The following is a 16,781-nucleotide window of genomic DNA, read 5'->3' as shown; positions in this document are numbered from 1 at the left end:
CTCCTATTCTGTGGATTCTCTTTGCACTTTCCTGCTAATGTCCTTTTAAGCACAAATGTTTTTAGTATTAATGATGTCAGCTGTATCTATTTTTTCTTCTGTCACTTGTGCTTTTTGTGTCATATGTAAGAAAGCATTGCCTAATTTAAGATCACAAAGATTTTCTCCTGTATATTCTTCTAGGAGTTTTATAGTTTAACACTGACCCCCCTATGTTATTCTCATGCACATCTAGGATGAGAACCACTGGATTAGAAGGACGCTTATAGAATACAGTAGTCTAGAGTTTCATCTTTGTAGTTCTGAATCAACATTACCCTTCTGTCATGTCTGACTCTTTGCAACCCCATGGGCTGTAGCCTGCCAGGCTCCTCTGTGCATGGAATTCTCCAGGCAAGAATACTGGTGTGGGTAGCCATTCCCTTCTCTTGGTGATCTTCCTGACCTAGGGATTGAACCAACGAACCCACGTCTCCTGTGTCTCCTGCATTGCAGGTAGATTCTTTACCACTGAGCCGCCAGGGAAGCCCCATCTTTGTAGTTCTGAATGAATATTACACGTATATTTCTTTTAAAAAAATAATAATAACCTAATTAGTGACTGTACCAAGCCTGACCTTTGGATTCGTATGTTTTCCAGGCAAAATACACACCCCTAGTCTTCACGTAAATGGTTCCCTCACCCTTGCAATTGGTTCAATGAAGCCTCTGGATTTTTTCCTCCTGAATGTTCAAGACCAGGGTGGCAGGGTCGAAGACCTACTGTTCCATGTGGTGAGCACCCCCACCAATGGTCAGCTTGTGCTCTCAAGGAATGGAAAAGAGGTTCAGCTCGACAAGGCTGGCCACTTCAGTTGGAAAGATGTGAAGGAGAAAAAAGTGCGTTTTGTGCACAGCAGAGAAAAGCCCAGGTGAGCCAGCGTTCTGCTGTTTTCCTCCTGTCTCCTCCCCATCAGTTCTCTGCGCACCCTCCCCTCTGCCCCTCAGAGCTCTCCCTCCTCTTCTGGGGGAGATCGATACCCTGCAAGTGCCGCTTTCAGCTGCCTGTCATCATTTCGCTGTAATTGCTCAGAGAGAGTGCTTCTGTTAGAGGCATTTTCATTTTATCACATAATTGTGGGTAATTCTCTGATGTGACGGGAAAGTTCCTAGTACAATTATCCAGTTTTTTTGGCCCGGGAGGAACAAAATCACTTCTATACCCAGATGCAGCTGCTACTTCAGCATTAGGGTTCTCTGCCAGAGGGGAGGGCATGGCCAGAGGATGGGGTACATACTTTTTAAGGCGTTGTCTGGTTCCTAGAATTTCAGAGTTGGAAGGAAATGAGGAGTCATGGTTAACTTGTTATTATCCACTTTCTGGGACTAATTGTGGTTAATTTTAAAGCCTGATCCAGTTTTCTTCTGATGCCTAACACAATTCTGGCTGTCTTCCCCCATCCCAGCTGACATATGCTTCAGGAATGCAGCTGAGTGTTAACACTTACCCAAGCAAATCGAGCCGTATAATTTGCAGAGCAAATCTCCTAACTAGAAATCAGGGAACGCACCCCAAAGATTAGCCTCTTGGATTATCCTTTTCCCTGCTCTGCTCCACTAGTATAGCCTATTTCAAAGTGGATTCTATATGTAGATGGGGAGTTGAACCCCGTGGAACAGCGATAAAGGAAGCAGTGAAGATTTTCTACTATCACCACTAAATTTGAGAATTTTTAAAAGTGTTTAAGATCTGGACAAGTGGGGAGAAAAGTAGATCATATGTTTCCTGTTGCAGTTCAGAGCCAGTGATTTTGGTAACCTCAAAAGACCCATCTTACAGATGTAAGGACAACTAGTATTTGCTCACCATGACCCCCCCCACCTTCATTGTGTGGCGCGCTTGATGTGAATTATGTATATTTATGTTCCCAGGCTACAGATGGGAAAACTGAGGCCCTGAGCATACATGTAATCTTGTCCAGGCCTCACAGCATATGATTACAGAGCTGAGGCTCCAACCTGTGGCTCTCTGATTCCACACCCCATGCCTTCAAACTCAATGATTTCTGCCTCCTTAGTACTTAGTAGTATAACAGATGTGCTTCCATCCTCCAGGGGCAAAAGTTCATTGTTATAGGAAAGTATTGCTCCAGAGATGGTGCTTAAAACTCTGGTGTCTGATGCCATAGAATCCCTTTGAGTTCTGTCTTCTCCATTCATTTTCCTTCAAGTATAGTTCTTCAGTGTTTGCATCACATATATACAGACACACATGCACAGCTCAATACCTGTAGTCATATATCTCAGAATCACTTGTGAAAAGGGTGTGAAGTATATAAAGGTTCATAGACAACCAAAGTTAAGCCTCTCATCTGTTTGATCTCTTTAATCCCTTATCATCGATTTCTTTCCAGGGTCAGCTTTGCACCCTTAAACAGGGCAAAGAGTGGCAACTACTTTACAGAGATTTCTTTCAGTATTCTTTTTCCTTTTTAGTACCCATTTTAACTGGTGATGGACAGGGGGGCCTGGTGTGCTACAATTCATGGGGTCGCAGAGTCGGAAACGACTAAGCGACTGAACTGAACTGAACTGACCCATTTTAACGTTGGATTTCTTATCTAAAAAAATTTTTTAAAAGAAAGAATGAGAGGAATAGTAAAACAAGGTTAGTAGGAACTCACATTAAAAGGAAATTATCTAAGTCTCTGGATGATACAGAAGCTAAAGGGGCTACCTGCTGCATGGGCTTTTGGTTGTTTTTCCCATGAACATGCCCACTAGGATTCTTTAGGATTGGCTTCCTTTGGGCTGGAATCCCTCTGTGGAGTGTGAAATGACTTGGAAATATAGTCCTAGTGACCCTGATTAGCTGGCATTGCCGAGAGGCTGAACACAGTTATTAGAATTTAAGGGCCACCAAAATCATTTTACCCCGGTAGGTTGCAGGTAGCCACCCTTTCTCTCTGCATTCAGCTGCTTCGTCACCTGTATTCTCTTGAAGTCTGGAGGCAGAAGGAGAGAGGATTTGAATGGAACCAAAAATGAAAGGAAGGGTGGAAAGAGAAGGAAGACACGAATTCCTTTTTTAAAAAAAAAATCTGATTTATTGAGGTATAATTTGCATCTAATGAAATCCCTCATTTTAAACTATACTGTTCTATGTGTGTTAACAAATACATATATAGTCTTGCAGTCTTGAAACCCCAAGCAAGATATGAAACAGGCTTGTCACCCTGTCCCCACCTCATTTTTACAAGCACTCCCTTCCCCACAGTCCCTGGCAAATATTGGTCTGTTTTTCATTCTTATTGTCTTGCCCTTTCTGAAATGTCATGTGAATGGACTCATATAGCATATAATCTTTTGGTTCTGGCTTTTGCCATATTACTTTTGAGATCCATCCACATTCTTTCATGTTTCAGTAGTCAGTTCCCTGAATGCCTTTTAAAGAACCTTTAAAACAATAGTTCCTACCGTAGGCCAGAATTCAGAACTCCCATAATGTGTTAATCATACATCTTACCAGCACAACGTGAGTTCTGAGCTTGCTTTGGCTTTGAAGGTGGGTAACTCCTACCTGTCCTCCTAGCAGTCTTTGAAGCTGCTGAAACAACACTCTTTTACAGGAAATAAAAACCGCAGCAGAGAGTGAGTCTTATTTTATTCTATTAATTAGGACTCTTTGATTACAAGTAATGAGAGTCAACTTGAACTAGATTAAGCAAAATTTTAAGACCTGTTATAACATTGCAGGTATGGCTCAGATCTCAGACACATCAGGGACCATTGGGCTTCTAGGGCAAGCCCAGGAGTTAGACTAGGAAATGGGAAGCAGGACTCAGTTCTCCTCTCATCTCAATTGCTTTGCTGAAAGGCTACTTTCACCTCTCTCCTAGAGACCAACTTGCTCCACTTTCTCATCAACGTGATAGACTGTGGTTCTGTCTTAGTCAAATGCGGCTCTCAGGCCAGTTCCAAATTTCCAGGGAAGCTGGAGTCAGTCATTCTTCCCTAGTCCAGGCCACAGTGGATATGCACGTGGCTAGAGGGAGGGGTGGGCATAGACTCATGTAATATAAACACTGCAAAATTGTTAACGGGGTCCACTCACGTGAATTGGGCAGCAGCTGGAAAGAGAATTCACAGGGAAGAGGGAGTCGCTGAGAACTAGTCAAAGACTGTGAAAGATTCCTTTCCATTCTCCAGCTTGATCGTTAACCTTCAATATATCACTAACCGGTATTGGCCTAACAACTGATTTTTCAACCTTTTATATATTCTACTTATAAAAATCCAAAAAAAAAGAAAAAGAAACATTATTATAATGAGATAGAAGAATATACAGTGCTTTTACCTGCATCTCACTATGTTAATCTTTATGGGCTCCTTTCTAATTATGGCATGACGAGTATATTATTGTAGTAGTTTGATCCAAATTCATATATGTACATAACCTGAAAATTTTTTTAACCCTTGTCTTTTTAAAGACCAATTTAATGATTATATTGTCTCATTCTTTTCTTGGGGGCTTCTTTCAGGAAAGGTTACTTTTCTCTGAAAATTAGTGACCAGCAGTTCTTCTCTGAGCCACAGCTGATCAACATACAAGCGTTTTCAACACAGGTAAGAAAACGCCAGACAGCTAATAATTTCACATGCCTGCTGATGGGCTTACCAGGTTGCTTAGTGGTAAAGAATCTGCCTGCCAATGCAGGAGATGGAGGTTCGATCCCTGGGTTGGGAATATCCCCTGGAGAAGGAAATGGTAACCCACTCCAGTATTCTTGCCTGGGAAATTACATGGACAGAGGAGCCTGGGGTTGCAAAAGAGTCACACACAACTTAGAGACTAAACTGCAACAAGAACTCATTCTCAAGTACAAGTTCAGATTTTCTGTAGTTTTAGCAAAAATGATTGAGCTGAATTAATTGTTCCTCAGTTTCCTCTTGAAATGCCACTGGAGTAATTTTTTTAGTACTTGTGGGTCGTAACAACAACAATAATTACTACTGCACATCTAATGCTCTTCTTCTGTTGTTCATGTAATTCTCATGCTAGCCCTGTAAGGTATTATAAGCCCCAATTCACAGGCCAGAAAACTAAGTCCCAGGGAGGTCCAGTAACTTATCTATGGTGATGTAGCTAACAGAGAGCCAAGATCTGTGCCCAGTGAATCTGGTTACGCAATCTGTGTTCTTGACCATTAACCTGTACCTTACTTTTCTGTACTGAATCTGATACCACCCCTTCACAATGATTTGAAGCTGTACCAGTTGTTAAGACTTTCCTATCCCTAGGTCAGTTTGTTTTATCTAAATATTTCTCTCTCCAGGATATGGAGTTATTTTGGCCTCTTTTGACTATCATGTAGCCGAACTGCATTTAACTCAGTTTGCAGGAGTTCGAGGGCCTCGTGCTTAGTCCCTCAGTCGTGTCCAGCTCTTTGCAGTCACATGGACTGTAACCCTCCAGGCTTCTCTGTCCATGGGATTCTTCAGGCAAGAATACTGGAGTGGGTTGCCATGCCCTCTTCTAGGGGATCTTCTCAACAATAGGGATCAAACCCAGGTCTCCTGCATTCAGGTGGATTCTTTACTGTCTGAGCCACCGGGGAAGCCCAAGAACTCTGGAGTGGGTAGCCTATCCTTTCTCCAGGGGATCTTCCCGACCCAGGAATCAAACCAGGATCTCCTGCATTGCAGGCCAACTCTTCACCAGCTGAGCCACCAGAGAAGCCCTGGGAGCTTTATTAAGCCTTATTAAGGATCTTCTTAAATGAGGGTCCGGTGTGGTCGTCAGGCTAACATAAGTCAGAGGAAATCCTGGTAGATACTATAAAGTTCAGTGTGATGGCACATCTTGTCTCATCGCTCATCTCTGTTAGGTTGTACTTATGTGCTCTGAGTCCCAGGGCTTGGAGAATTGAACAGCTGAAATGTGCAAAGAGAGGAGCAAGATCAACATATTCTGACATTGTGAACAGCGAGAGACTGGGGTATCAGCATGAGGGAACTCGAACTGCCTAAATAGTAGATCTCGGTAGGATCAAGGAAGGATATATGAGATCATTGTTTTTAAAACTGTTATTTTTATAGTTTTGGTTCAATAGTGAAAAGACCATAGACTTGAACCAGAAGTGGCTGCCGAATCGTATTCACAGCCCAGCTCAGCGATTCTTGATGGCATTCTCACTTCAGTGATGACTGAAGTTGCGGAATGATTAGAAATTAATCTTAAATTAATTTGACCTCCGGGTTGGGCTAAGAGCGTGAATTTTGTTTTAATTAAACAAAAATGTGATCTCTGTAAATATGAGTCAGAGTGCTACCAAGTCTCAGGATTTACTGACTTAGATGTTTCTCAGTATTTAAGCTCAGATGTTCTGTTTTGTTCTTTTTGTTTGTGCTAATATAGTTACTCTAATTAGGTGAATAAAAGACTTGGGTAGGTTTTGGTAAGTGACTTCGTAATCTGAGATGCTGAGTTGCCCTGGTTCTCTTTTCTGTTTGTGTTCCCCAAACCAATTGAGTAGACAGTAAAGGCATCTTTTTATTTATTACATGAGAAACTTTTGTCATTTTAACTCTTTAAAAATGGAATTTTAGAAACTAACTTTAACTTATTTTTGTTTCTTTACATTTCTGTGATATTTCAAGAGGATTTTGAACCTCCTAGAAATTTTCTTATGTGAGTTAATTTGATCTTTTTCATTTATAGATTTTTGACATCACCTTTGACCTCTCCTCTTTCGGACTCTGAGGGGCCATTCATTCCCATGTATAAGATTGTAGCTTTTGAAATCTCACTCAGGATTCCTGAGGAGTAGCTCTCTTTTCATTTCATATTATATGATTATTATAGAGATGCATTAGTTAGAAATTACTTTAATAGATATTGAAATTTGCAGGAGGCCAGGTAGGGTATTTTTAAAAGAAAGCTGTTTGGAGTCAAGAAGGCAGCGTGCTGAAAAAGTCCTAGATGGTTCAATTTCAAATGATATAAAAAACTAAGATAATGTTTTCTTTGGCGTCTCGCCTTTTTTTTTTTTTTTTTTTTCCTGTTGTGGTTCATTAAGTTTTATCTCTTGAAAGAACATTTTATCTGCTTACTGAAGTTGGTGGAGGGAAACCTTATAATCTTAAGGAAAACACATTAAAATTTGCCACCTGGATTAGCCAGGTCGTTGCCTTACATAGATCATGATCTTATCAGGCTTTATAACCTGAGTTGGGGTGGGTCCCTTCAAAATATGGATGTGACGGCTTAAAGAAAATTACTGAGAAAGACCAGAATGGCAGGAATTCACAATGAAGTATCTTACTTCAAGTCAGCATGCTGCAACATAGCCTGGAGTGAAATACACGATTCCCAACACAAATGCCAAAATTCCATACCTCTTGCTAGTCTCCCTTTCTCTCTTTTTTTTATTGAAGCGTAATTGATTTACAATGTGGTGCAAATCTCTGCTCAGAAAAGTGATTCAATTTTACACATATATATGTTCTTTTTGAGCTTCCCAGGTGGCTAAGCAGGTAAAGAACCTGCCTATCAATGCAGGAGACACAGAAGACACGAGTTCGATCCCTGGGTTGGGAAGATCCCCTGGAGAAGGAAATGGCAACCCACTCCAGTATTCTTGCCTGGAAAATCCCATGGACGAGAGGAGGCTGGTGGGCTACAGTCCATGGGGTTGCAAAGAATTGGACAAGATTAAGCACGCACGCATGGTCACATTCTTTTTAAAAATTTCTCTTCCATTATGGTTTTTCCTGGGAGATTGTATATAGTTCCCTGAGGTAAACAGTAAGACCTTGTTATTCATCCATTCTAAATGTAATAATTTGCATGTTCTAACTCCAAATTCCTAGTTCATCCCTCCCCTTACCCCTTCTCTTGGCAACCACAAGTCAGATCTCTATGTCTGTGAGTCTTTTGTAGATAGGTTCATTTGTGCAGTATTTTAGATTCCACATGTAAGTAGTATTGTATGATATTTGTCTTTCTCTAACTTTTTATGTACACATCTTCTTTACCCATTCATTTGTTGATGGTCATTTAGGTTGTTTCCATATTTGGGCTATTGTGAGAAGTGCTGTTATAAACATAGGGGGTACATATATCTGTTTGAATTATAGTCTCCTGAATGAAGCAACTGAGTTCCCTAACACTGATCACAGTTATAATGCAGGGGATATTGTGTTAATCAAGACAGTGGCTTGAGAAACCCTCAGAACCAGAGGTGTGAAGTAACCTCCTTTGCAGTGCTTGCTATGATTGACTGCACCTTTGACAAATGCTTTGACTATGCAACAGTTCTGCATTTGGCAGGAGCATCTAGATTTCCTTAAAAAGCTCAGAAAGAGCAATCAGGCTACACACAACTGACTTCTGGTCCCCTGGAGTGTCCTCTCTTTTCCTGCTAATAGTGCCTCTTCTCCTCCTTCCCTTCAACTCCACAGGCCCCCTATGTTCTGAGGAATGAGGTCCTCCACATCAACAGAGGAGAGAGGGGAACCATCACCACCCAGCTGCTTGACATCAGAGATGACGACAACCCACAGGATGTGGTGGTCCAAGTGCTCGATCCTCCACTTCACGGCCAGTTGCTCCAAACGCTCCAGGCCTCCGCGGCCCCTATCTATCAGTTTCGTCTGGACGAGCTCTCTAGGGGCCTTCTCCAGTATGTTCACGATGGCTCGGATAGCACTTCTGACATCACAGTCTTGCAGGCCAACGATGGACATTCCTTCCAAAATATACTGTTTCACGTGAGGACCGTGCCCAAGGTAGGCCTCGTTCCTAAAGCTAGTTTCCTTGCACCTAGATGTAAACTTGTATCAATGATGTTGTTTTGCAATGTTTATAAATTTAAGATGCAGGTAGTTATTTATGTATTCAAACATTTATTAAGCACCTATTATGGAGGTTCTTTTAGGACATTCAAAGATTACAAGAACACATTACTCAGTCTCGGGAGGATGGTGTATATTTTGTTTGGAGCACCCTTGGTCCAAAAGAACTGCCCCCATGTTCTCTGCAAAAGGGACACTTCTGAACCTTTGTGTTGACTTGCTGCCATGAAAATACCTCACTGTCCACTGATTTTTTTGGCTTCCTTCCTGAGCATGATCATAAGCATCAAGTATATCCCTGTTCTTATCTGCTCTTTTAAAATAGTTCATGTGATATGAAGCTTATTATAGTCAGCTTATTGTAATGAATCAAAAAAAGATGAGTTCAGCCATCTGTTAGCCCAGCTGAAACAGGATGAGGAAACTCTCTCTTTTAGTAATCATAGGAATCCTTGGCCTAGAGGGTAGGTACCCAGTAAAGAGCAGTGGTTCTCAGCTTAAGTCATCCCCATGCCACCTCCCTGTGTTTTTGCTGTATCCACGAGTGCCTGTCCTATTACTTACTGAATACTTTTTTTTGAATCAACTTACTTTTTTAAATGGAGAAGGAAATGGCAACTCACTCCAGTATTCTTGCCTGGAGAATCCCATGGACAGAAGAGCTTGGCAGGCTGTAGTCCATGGGATTGCAAGAGTCGGACACGACTTAGTGACTAAAGCACCATGACCACCACTTTTTAAAAAATAATTTTTATGGAGTATAGATTTATAATGTGTCAGTTTCAGGTGTGCAGCAAAATGAATCAGTTATCCATATACATATATTCAATTCTTCGTTAAATTCTTTCCGCATGTACGTCATTACAGAGTATGGAGTAGAGTCCCCGGTGCTATGCGACAGGTCCCTGTTAGTTATCTATTTTATATACAGTAGTGTGTGTATCTCAATTCTAATCTCCTAATTTGTAACCCCCCCCCCCACCTTTCCCTTTTGGTAACCATAAGTTTGTTTTCTACATCTGTGACTGTTTCTGTTTTGTAAATAAGTTCATTTGTACCATTTTTTAAGATTCCACATATAAGTGATCTCATATATTTGTCTTTCTCTGTCTGACTTACTTTACTCAGTGTGACAATCTCTAAGTCAGGTCCATTCATGTCCATCCATCAGGTCCATAAATAGCATTGTTTCGTTCTTTTTTATGGTTGAGTACTATTCCATTGTGTACATGTACCACATATACACAATGGTACATATACCATATCTTCTTTATCCATTCTTCTGTTGTTGGGCATTTAGGTTACTCCCATGTCTTAACTATTGTAAATAGTGCTGCAGTGAACATTGGGGCGCATGTATCTTTTCTAATTGTAGTTTTCTCAGGGTACATGCCCAGTAGTGAGATTGCTGGATCATGTCATACTTTTTTTTTTTCATTTATTTTTATTATTTGGAGGCTAATTACTTTACAATATTTTAGTGGTTTTTGCCATACATTCACATGAATCAGCCATGGATTTACATGTGTTCCCCATCCTGATCCCCCCTCCCACCCATGTTGTAGTTCTGTATTTAGTTTTTAAGGAACCTCCATACTGCTTTCCATAGTGGTTGTACCAATTTACATTCCCACCAACAATGTAGGGAGGTTCCCTTTTCTCCACACCCTCTCCAGCATTTATTGTTTGTAGGTTTTTTATTGATGGTGGCCATTCTGACCAGTGTGAGGTGATACTTCATTGTAGTTTTGGTTTATCTTTCCCTAATGATTAGTGATCCAACTTACTTTTTTAAAATCATGACTTCTTCCTAGTAAATAGCACTTGTGAAATCCTGGACTTAATGTAGAATTAAATTTTTTTCCAACTTATTAAAATTAACACATAGCCATTTTACACAATTTCATCCATGTACAACATAAAAGGTTTTGGATACTGCTAATAGGATGGCCACCACATTTAGGGAAATACAAATGGGCTAGCCCATGCTAATCAAAAAATATTTTCAAAGCCATGTATTACTTGATGATATTTCACTCGAAGCTCTTTTCTCTGTAAAAGCAAGAATGACTCTTTCTCATGATGGCAGGTTAGGAGACTTAGTTTTTTTTTTACAACTTCTCATTCCAAATATCAGCACTTATTGGAGTGTCACTGATGATTAGCTAGAGAGATTGGTCTGCTGGGGACAGTTTAGAAATCACTTGTCACTTTCTCACCAGCGATCACTTACAATTTGCAACTGATCCTCGCGAAGGTGAAGAGCTGAATCTAATATGGTTTGCCAGATGGTTTCTCAGTCTCTGGTCTCATTACTTTCAGCTGTTGAAAACAGTGATGGTGGGATGAGATGGGTGGGAGGAAGCGAAGGCTGATGATGAGATCGAGTTGGCAGATAGCCACCTTGAAGCTAATCCTAATTATCACCCTCTTGCAATTGCCCTGGGAGATGAGGCTTACTTCTGAAGAGATGAAGTCTAGACAGACACAGAAAGTTTTCTGTTCTTCCTTCTTAGTTTCTTTAAGATTGTTACAGGATTTCAGTGCAACCCTAGCAGCCACCTTTCCTACCGAGGTTTCAATCTCCATGTTTGGAACTTAGTACAGTGTGTTGCACCATCATGACCATGACTGAAGAGTATTTCTAGGATTTTAGATGTTTTAAATACCAAAACATGACAAAGGAGAACAGAATTTTAATTTATAAATTAGGCTTAAGCATAGAACTTGAGAATTCTTATGCTGCCTACAAGCTGGGGGTCATGTGACTGTCCTTCCACCCTCCCCCTTCCATGCCTCTGTATCTTCTTTTAGGAATTCAGAGTGCTTTTTCTTACATCTATTCTGCTCATCTTTACAATATCCTAGTGAAGAAGGTTAAAATAGAGGCTATGTAACCTTATTACCTCTAAAGGATATTCTACTATTGGTGGAAGGAATTTTTTTTTATCTTTCATTGGGCAGTAATGCTTGATGTGAATTACTTTTTTTGATCTTCAAGATCATTATAGGGAATTTGTCGAATTGTTATCTTTAATTTTCCAAAAGGGGAAACTGAAATAAAGGAGGTTTAAAAGCATTTTAAGAGGTTTAAAAATGTTTATTTCCCCAAAAATTATTTAGTGATGGATCTGAGATTTCAAATCAAGCATGTTCTGTCTCCTCACACTTGACCATATGGCTTTTTTACATTCTAGCTCATTTTCCCCCCAGTGTTTTTGGTCATATATATTCTTATCCCCTTAATGGACAGAATGGAGACAATAATTTAGTCAGTTCTCAATGTCCTATCCAAGCAGTCTGGGCCCCAAGCCTCTCCAAATCTTCCCTGTAGACTTAACCACATCTTGAAATGAGTGAAGCTATTTATAATCATATGTCTACTCAAGCTGGAGAAGAAAAAATTGCCTTAACTGCTAATGGTGTCCAACAGGTACATAGTCAGCCATGATTGATTTTGTTCTGCTAGCCATTTCTGAAGAGAACATCAAAGTCCTTACCCCAAGGCTACCTGTGTATTAAATTTGGGATGAGGACAGTTACTGGCCGATATCTAGCTGGTGGCTTAAATAGAATGACCAAGGATTTTAGGTCTAATTCTTAGTGAATGAATGTACAAATTGATCCCAGTGTTGTTCAACATAAAACTTAATCTAGTAAGATAGATGGAAAGGGAAGGAGGGATGGAAAAAGGAAGCTTTGTTGAGAGCAGGAACTGTTTCAGTATTGGAGCCTTGAGCCAAACACATTATGGAAGCTTAGTACGTTTCTGTTGGATGGAGAGATAGATGGGTGGAGGCAACAGCTGGAGGTAGGTGGTTCCCATGGTCCTGCCTTTGAGTAGATTCCTTGCATCAGATTCATCAGCCTGCTGGGCTCTTCTGCTGATGCTGGAATGGCCTCTCTGAAACTGTGGCTAAGAGCTGTCGGTTCCACTCATATTTACCAGATTCTATGTCACTTTCCCCAACTTTATGTTTTTATCCTTGGCCTGGCAGTGAGTAAACTTGACTGCTACCCTCCAGGCTTGTACTGAGTTGCTGAGGAGAAAACAGGCCCAAGACTGATGTTAAAACATGTTCTGTTGGGGGAAGGAGGCAAAAGAATTCAAAAAGATTAAAAGGTAATAAAGAATGCTCTGCTGAATAGGCTTTCCTTAATTGGGTGGATTACCAAACTCAAGCCTGTAGAGATACGATTCTAAAGCAATCGGGGTCTAATAAGGGCTAAAATGTGGGCAGGGAGAAGCCTTAGTTATTGGCAGATTTCTCTCCACTGCTGGGCTTTCAAGGAATTACCTTCTTTTTCATTAATTAAAGCATCTCTGGAAATCATGCCTCTTTTTCTACTTTGGCAATAAATCTGATGATCTTTCTGACCTCATTTGTTGTTGTCTGAGCAGTTTTCTGCAACTGGGTAATGCTTTGATGTTAAAAACCCCCAAGTGTCATGCTATGACCTGGATGGAAAATTCTACTGCTGAAAGCCTTCTCTGGCTGTTTGGCCTTGGTAAGGCTCATGTGCAGCTAAAAAGCCCTGTTGTGCTTTCCTTCAATTTTCTTAAAACCTGTCCTCCCATGGGTTGTCATACAGGGACACAGTTTGATTACAAGGGTGTTGGTGAGAGTTATAAATATCAATGGCATGAAAATGTTTATTTCCCTGAAAAAGAGTCTTCCTACCTCATAAATAAATAAAGCCTCACCACATATCAGGTTTTCACCTGTTTTGGACTTGTTGAGGTGGTTCAATTTAGTATCTTGTAAGGTACATCACTCAGAGTATACTCTCAAAAAGTGTTTGTCGATTACAAAATATTTATGTATTTGTTTGTTTATAAAGCAGTTGAAATCTACATGGAACAATGGTTCTGTACTCTTGATCCAAAGCTGCAGTTTCTGAGGCATATACATGCATTGGCAAACACAAAACAATACAGTTATCTTTTCATTGTTTTTCATTCTGGTAGACAGCATCTGTGTTTCACCTTATAGGTGTCACCTCACATAATCCTTCCCTAAAATCCACTATGACCTCCAAGATTAAATTTTAAAAGCCATGGTATAAATGAGCCATTACAAATTATTTCTTATGGAATAAATAATATGTGAAGGTTGATGTTATATCCAATTATAACCATTTTCTATTGAATAAAGTTGGGTTGGGGTGCACCATCATAGTTGAGCTCATCATTTATGTTCCAATCTTTAACTGGGGAGGGAGGGAGGGAGTTTACATTTTGCTTGTGGGATTTTTCCTCCAAATGATAAAGTCATAAGCCTTTACTTCTAGTTTACAAAATTAAAATCTTGGTTTGTGATACAGCATATAATAGCTAAACTTTATTATCAGCATTTCTGTATGCCTGTTGTTTTATGAAATTAATTAGAACTATTTAATTTAAATCACTATTTTAATTATCCCCCCATATCCGATTGTTGATATTTCATTCCCTTCTCATGTGGTGCCCTGAAGGATATATAAAACATCACTAGGCAGAAGATTCTTCAACTGAAATTATGGCTAATTTCTTGAACTTAGAAGGATATGTGTACCATTAAAAAAAAAAAACCTATAGGCATACTTCATTTTATTGTGCTTTGCAAATACTATGTTTTTTTACAAATTGAAGATTTATAGCAAATCTGTCAGGGCCATTTTTCCAACAGCATTTGCTCACTTCATGTCTTTGTAACGCAGTTTGGTAATTTTTGCAATATTTCAAGGTTTTAAATTAGTATTATTATATTTGTTATGGTAATCAGTGATTTGGGGTGTTACTATTAAAGATTATGACATGCTAAAGGCTCAGATGATGGTTAGCATTTTTTGCAATAAATTTTAATTAAGGTATGTACATTGGTTTTTTTAGACACTTAATGGACTATAGTATAATGTAAAGTGAAAGTGTTAGTTGCTCAGTCACGTCCAATTCTTTGCAACCCCATGGACTGTAGCCTGCCAGGCTCCTGTGTCCATGGAATTCTCTAGGCAAGAATACTGGAGTGGGTTGTCATTTCCTTCTCCAGGGGGATCTCCCTGACTCAGGCATCGAACCCAGGTCTCCTGCATTGCAGGCAGATTCTTTACCATCTGAGCCACCAGGGAAGCCCCATAAGGTACATCATAATTTTTATATGTACTGGGAAACCAAAAAAATTGTGTGACTCATTTTATTGCTATATTTGCTTTATTGCAGTGGTCTGGAACCAAATCCACAGTATCTCCAAGGTGTGCCTGTATAAGGAGATAAAGAAATTGCAAAATGTCAGAACCACTGGGGAAAGTAGGTTCAAATTTGTTTAGGACATGTTAGCTGTAGAAAAAGACGGTGCACAGACTTCTATTCTTCTCTTCTTGAATCTTCCCTGGATCCTCTCCCAAAAGAAAGCAACTGACAAAATCATCTTTATTATAATAAATGGGAAGAATTATACTTCTTTTCCTTGGATGGTTGTCCATTTCTTCTTAAGTCCTGTCAACAAACAGTCCCAAAACAGAGACATATGTATTACTCTGTTATAAATATAAATATTCTTAAAGGCTTGTCTGTGGAGTTTGGGAGAAGCATTCTAAACCCATTGTGATCTCTGTCCTTGGGCCAGACTTCTCACACTTTAGCATGATTCCATATCTCCTGGGGATCTTATTTAAACATAAGTGGGACTAAAATGCTGTGCCCAAAGGAAACTATCAACAAAATGAAAAGGCAAAGTAAAGAATGGGAGAAAATTTTGAAAACATCTATCCAATAAGGGGTTAATATCTAAAATATACACGGAACTCAACTCAATAGCTTAAAAAAAAAAAAAAAGAGAGATTTAAAAAGGAGCTAAGAAGGTGCATAGACATTTTTCAGAGAAGACATACAGGTGGCCAACAGATTCATGAAAAGGGGCTCAAAATCACTAATTAGGAAAAGACAAATCAAAACCACTGAGATATCGCCTTACATCTGTTAGAAGGTTGTTCTCAAAAAGACACAAATAGCAAGTATTGGTGAAGGTATGGAGAAAAGGGAACCTTTGTATACCATTGGTGGAATTCTAAGTTGGTACAGCTGCTATGGAAAACAGTATGATGTTCCTTAAAGGTTAAAAACAGAATCACTGTATGATCCAGCAATCCCATTTCTGGATATATGTCCAAAGGAAATGAAGTCAGTGTCTCAAAGAGATATCTGCACTCCCATGTTTATGGCAGGGCTATTTACAATAGCCAGGATATAAAACAGCCTAAGTGTGGATGACTGGATAAAGGAAATGTGGTTGTATATACAATGGAATGTTACTCAGCCTTTAAAAAGAAAAAAAATGCTGTCATTTGTGACCGCAGACATGAGCTTATAAAATAAGCTGAAAGTGAAGGTTGGTCATTCATGTCCAACTCTTTACAACCCCATGGAATATACAGTCCATGGAATTCTCCAGGCCAGAATACTGGAGTGGGTAGCCTTTCCCTTCTCCAGGCAATCATCTCAACCTAGGGATCAAACCCAGGTCTCTCCCATTGCAGGCAGATTCTTTACCAGCTGAGCCACAAGGGAAGCCCACACAGACTGCACTATCTCACATTTGTAATCTAAAGAATTTGAACTCATAAAAACAGTGTAAAATGATGGCTGCTAGGAGTGGGGGAAACCAGGAGATGTTGGTCAAAGAGTAGAAAGATTCTGTCATAAGTGATGAATAATTCTGTAGATCCAATGTACAGCATGGTGATTATACTTAAGAATTCTGTATTGTACACTTGCTAAGAGAGTTGATCTTCAGTGTTTTCATCACACACAAAAATCTGTAACTGTTAGATGGTGGAAGACTTAATTAGCTTGATTGTTCATCGTTTCACAATTTATACATACATCAAAACATCATGTTATATACCTTAAGTAAGTAAGTGTTAGTTGCTTAGGGGTGTCCGGCTTTTTGTGACCCCATGAACTGTAG

The 16,781-nt window shown here is 39.8% G+C and overlaps 1 protein-coding gene across 3 annotated transcripts in view; it reads left to right on the top strand.

The window, feature by feature from the left end:
* The window catches only part of FRAS1 (Fraser extracellular matrix complex subunit 1), a 502,305-nt gene that overhangs the window by 337,425 nt on the left and 148,099 nt on the right, over positions 1–16,781 (top strand). For all 3 annotated transcript variants that reach the window (XM_043906392.1, XM_043906393.1, XM_043906394.1), the window contains 3 exons: positions 641–911; positions 4,521–4,605; positions 8,443–8,769. In XM_043906392.1, the coding sequence (XP_043762327.1) occupies positions 641–911; positions 4,521–4,605; positions 8,443–8,769 (683 nt within the window). The remainder of the gene's footprint in view (positions 1–640; positions 912–4,520; positions 4,606–8,442; positions 8,770–16,781) is intronic.

Source organism: Cervus elaphus, chromosome 6 (genome assembly GCF_910594005.1).
Source record: "Cervus elaphus chromosome 6, mCerEla1.1, whole genome shotgun sequence".
Lineage (NCBI taxonomy): Eukaryota > Metazoa > Chordata > Mammalia > Artiodactyla > Cervidae > Cervus > Cervus elaphus.
This window is presented reverse-complemented; position numbering and strand designations above follow the sequence as displayed.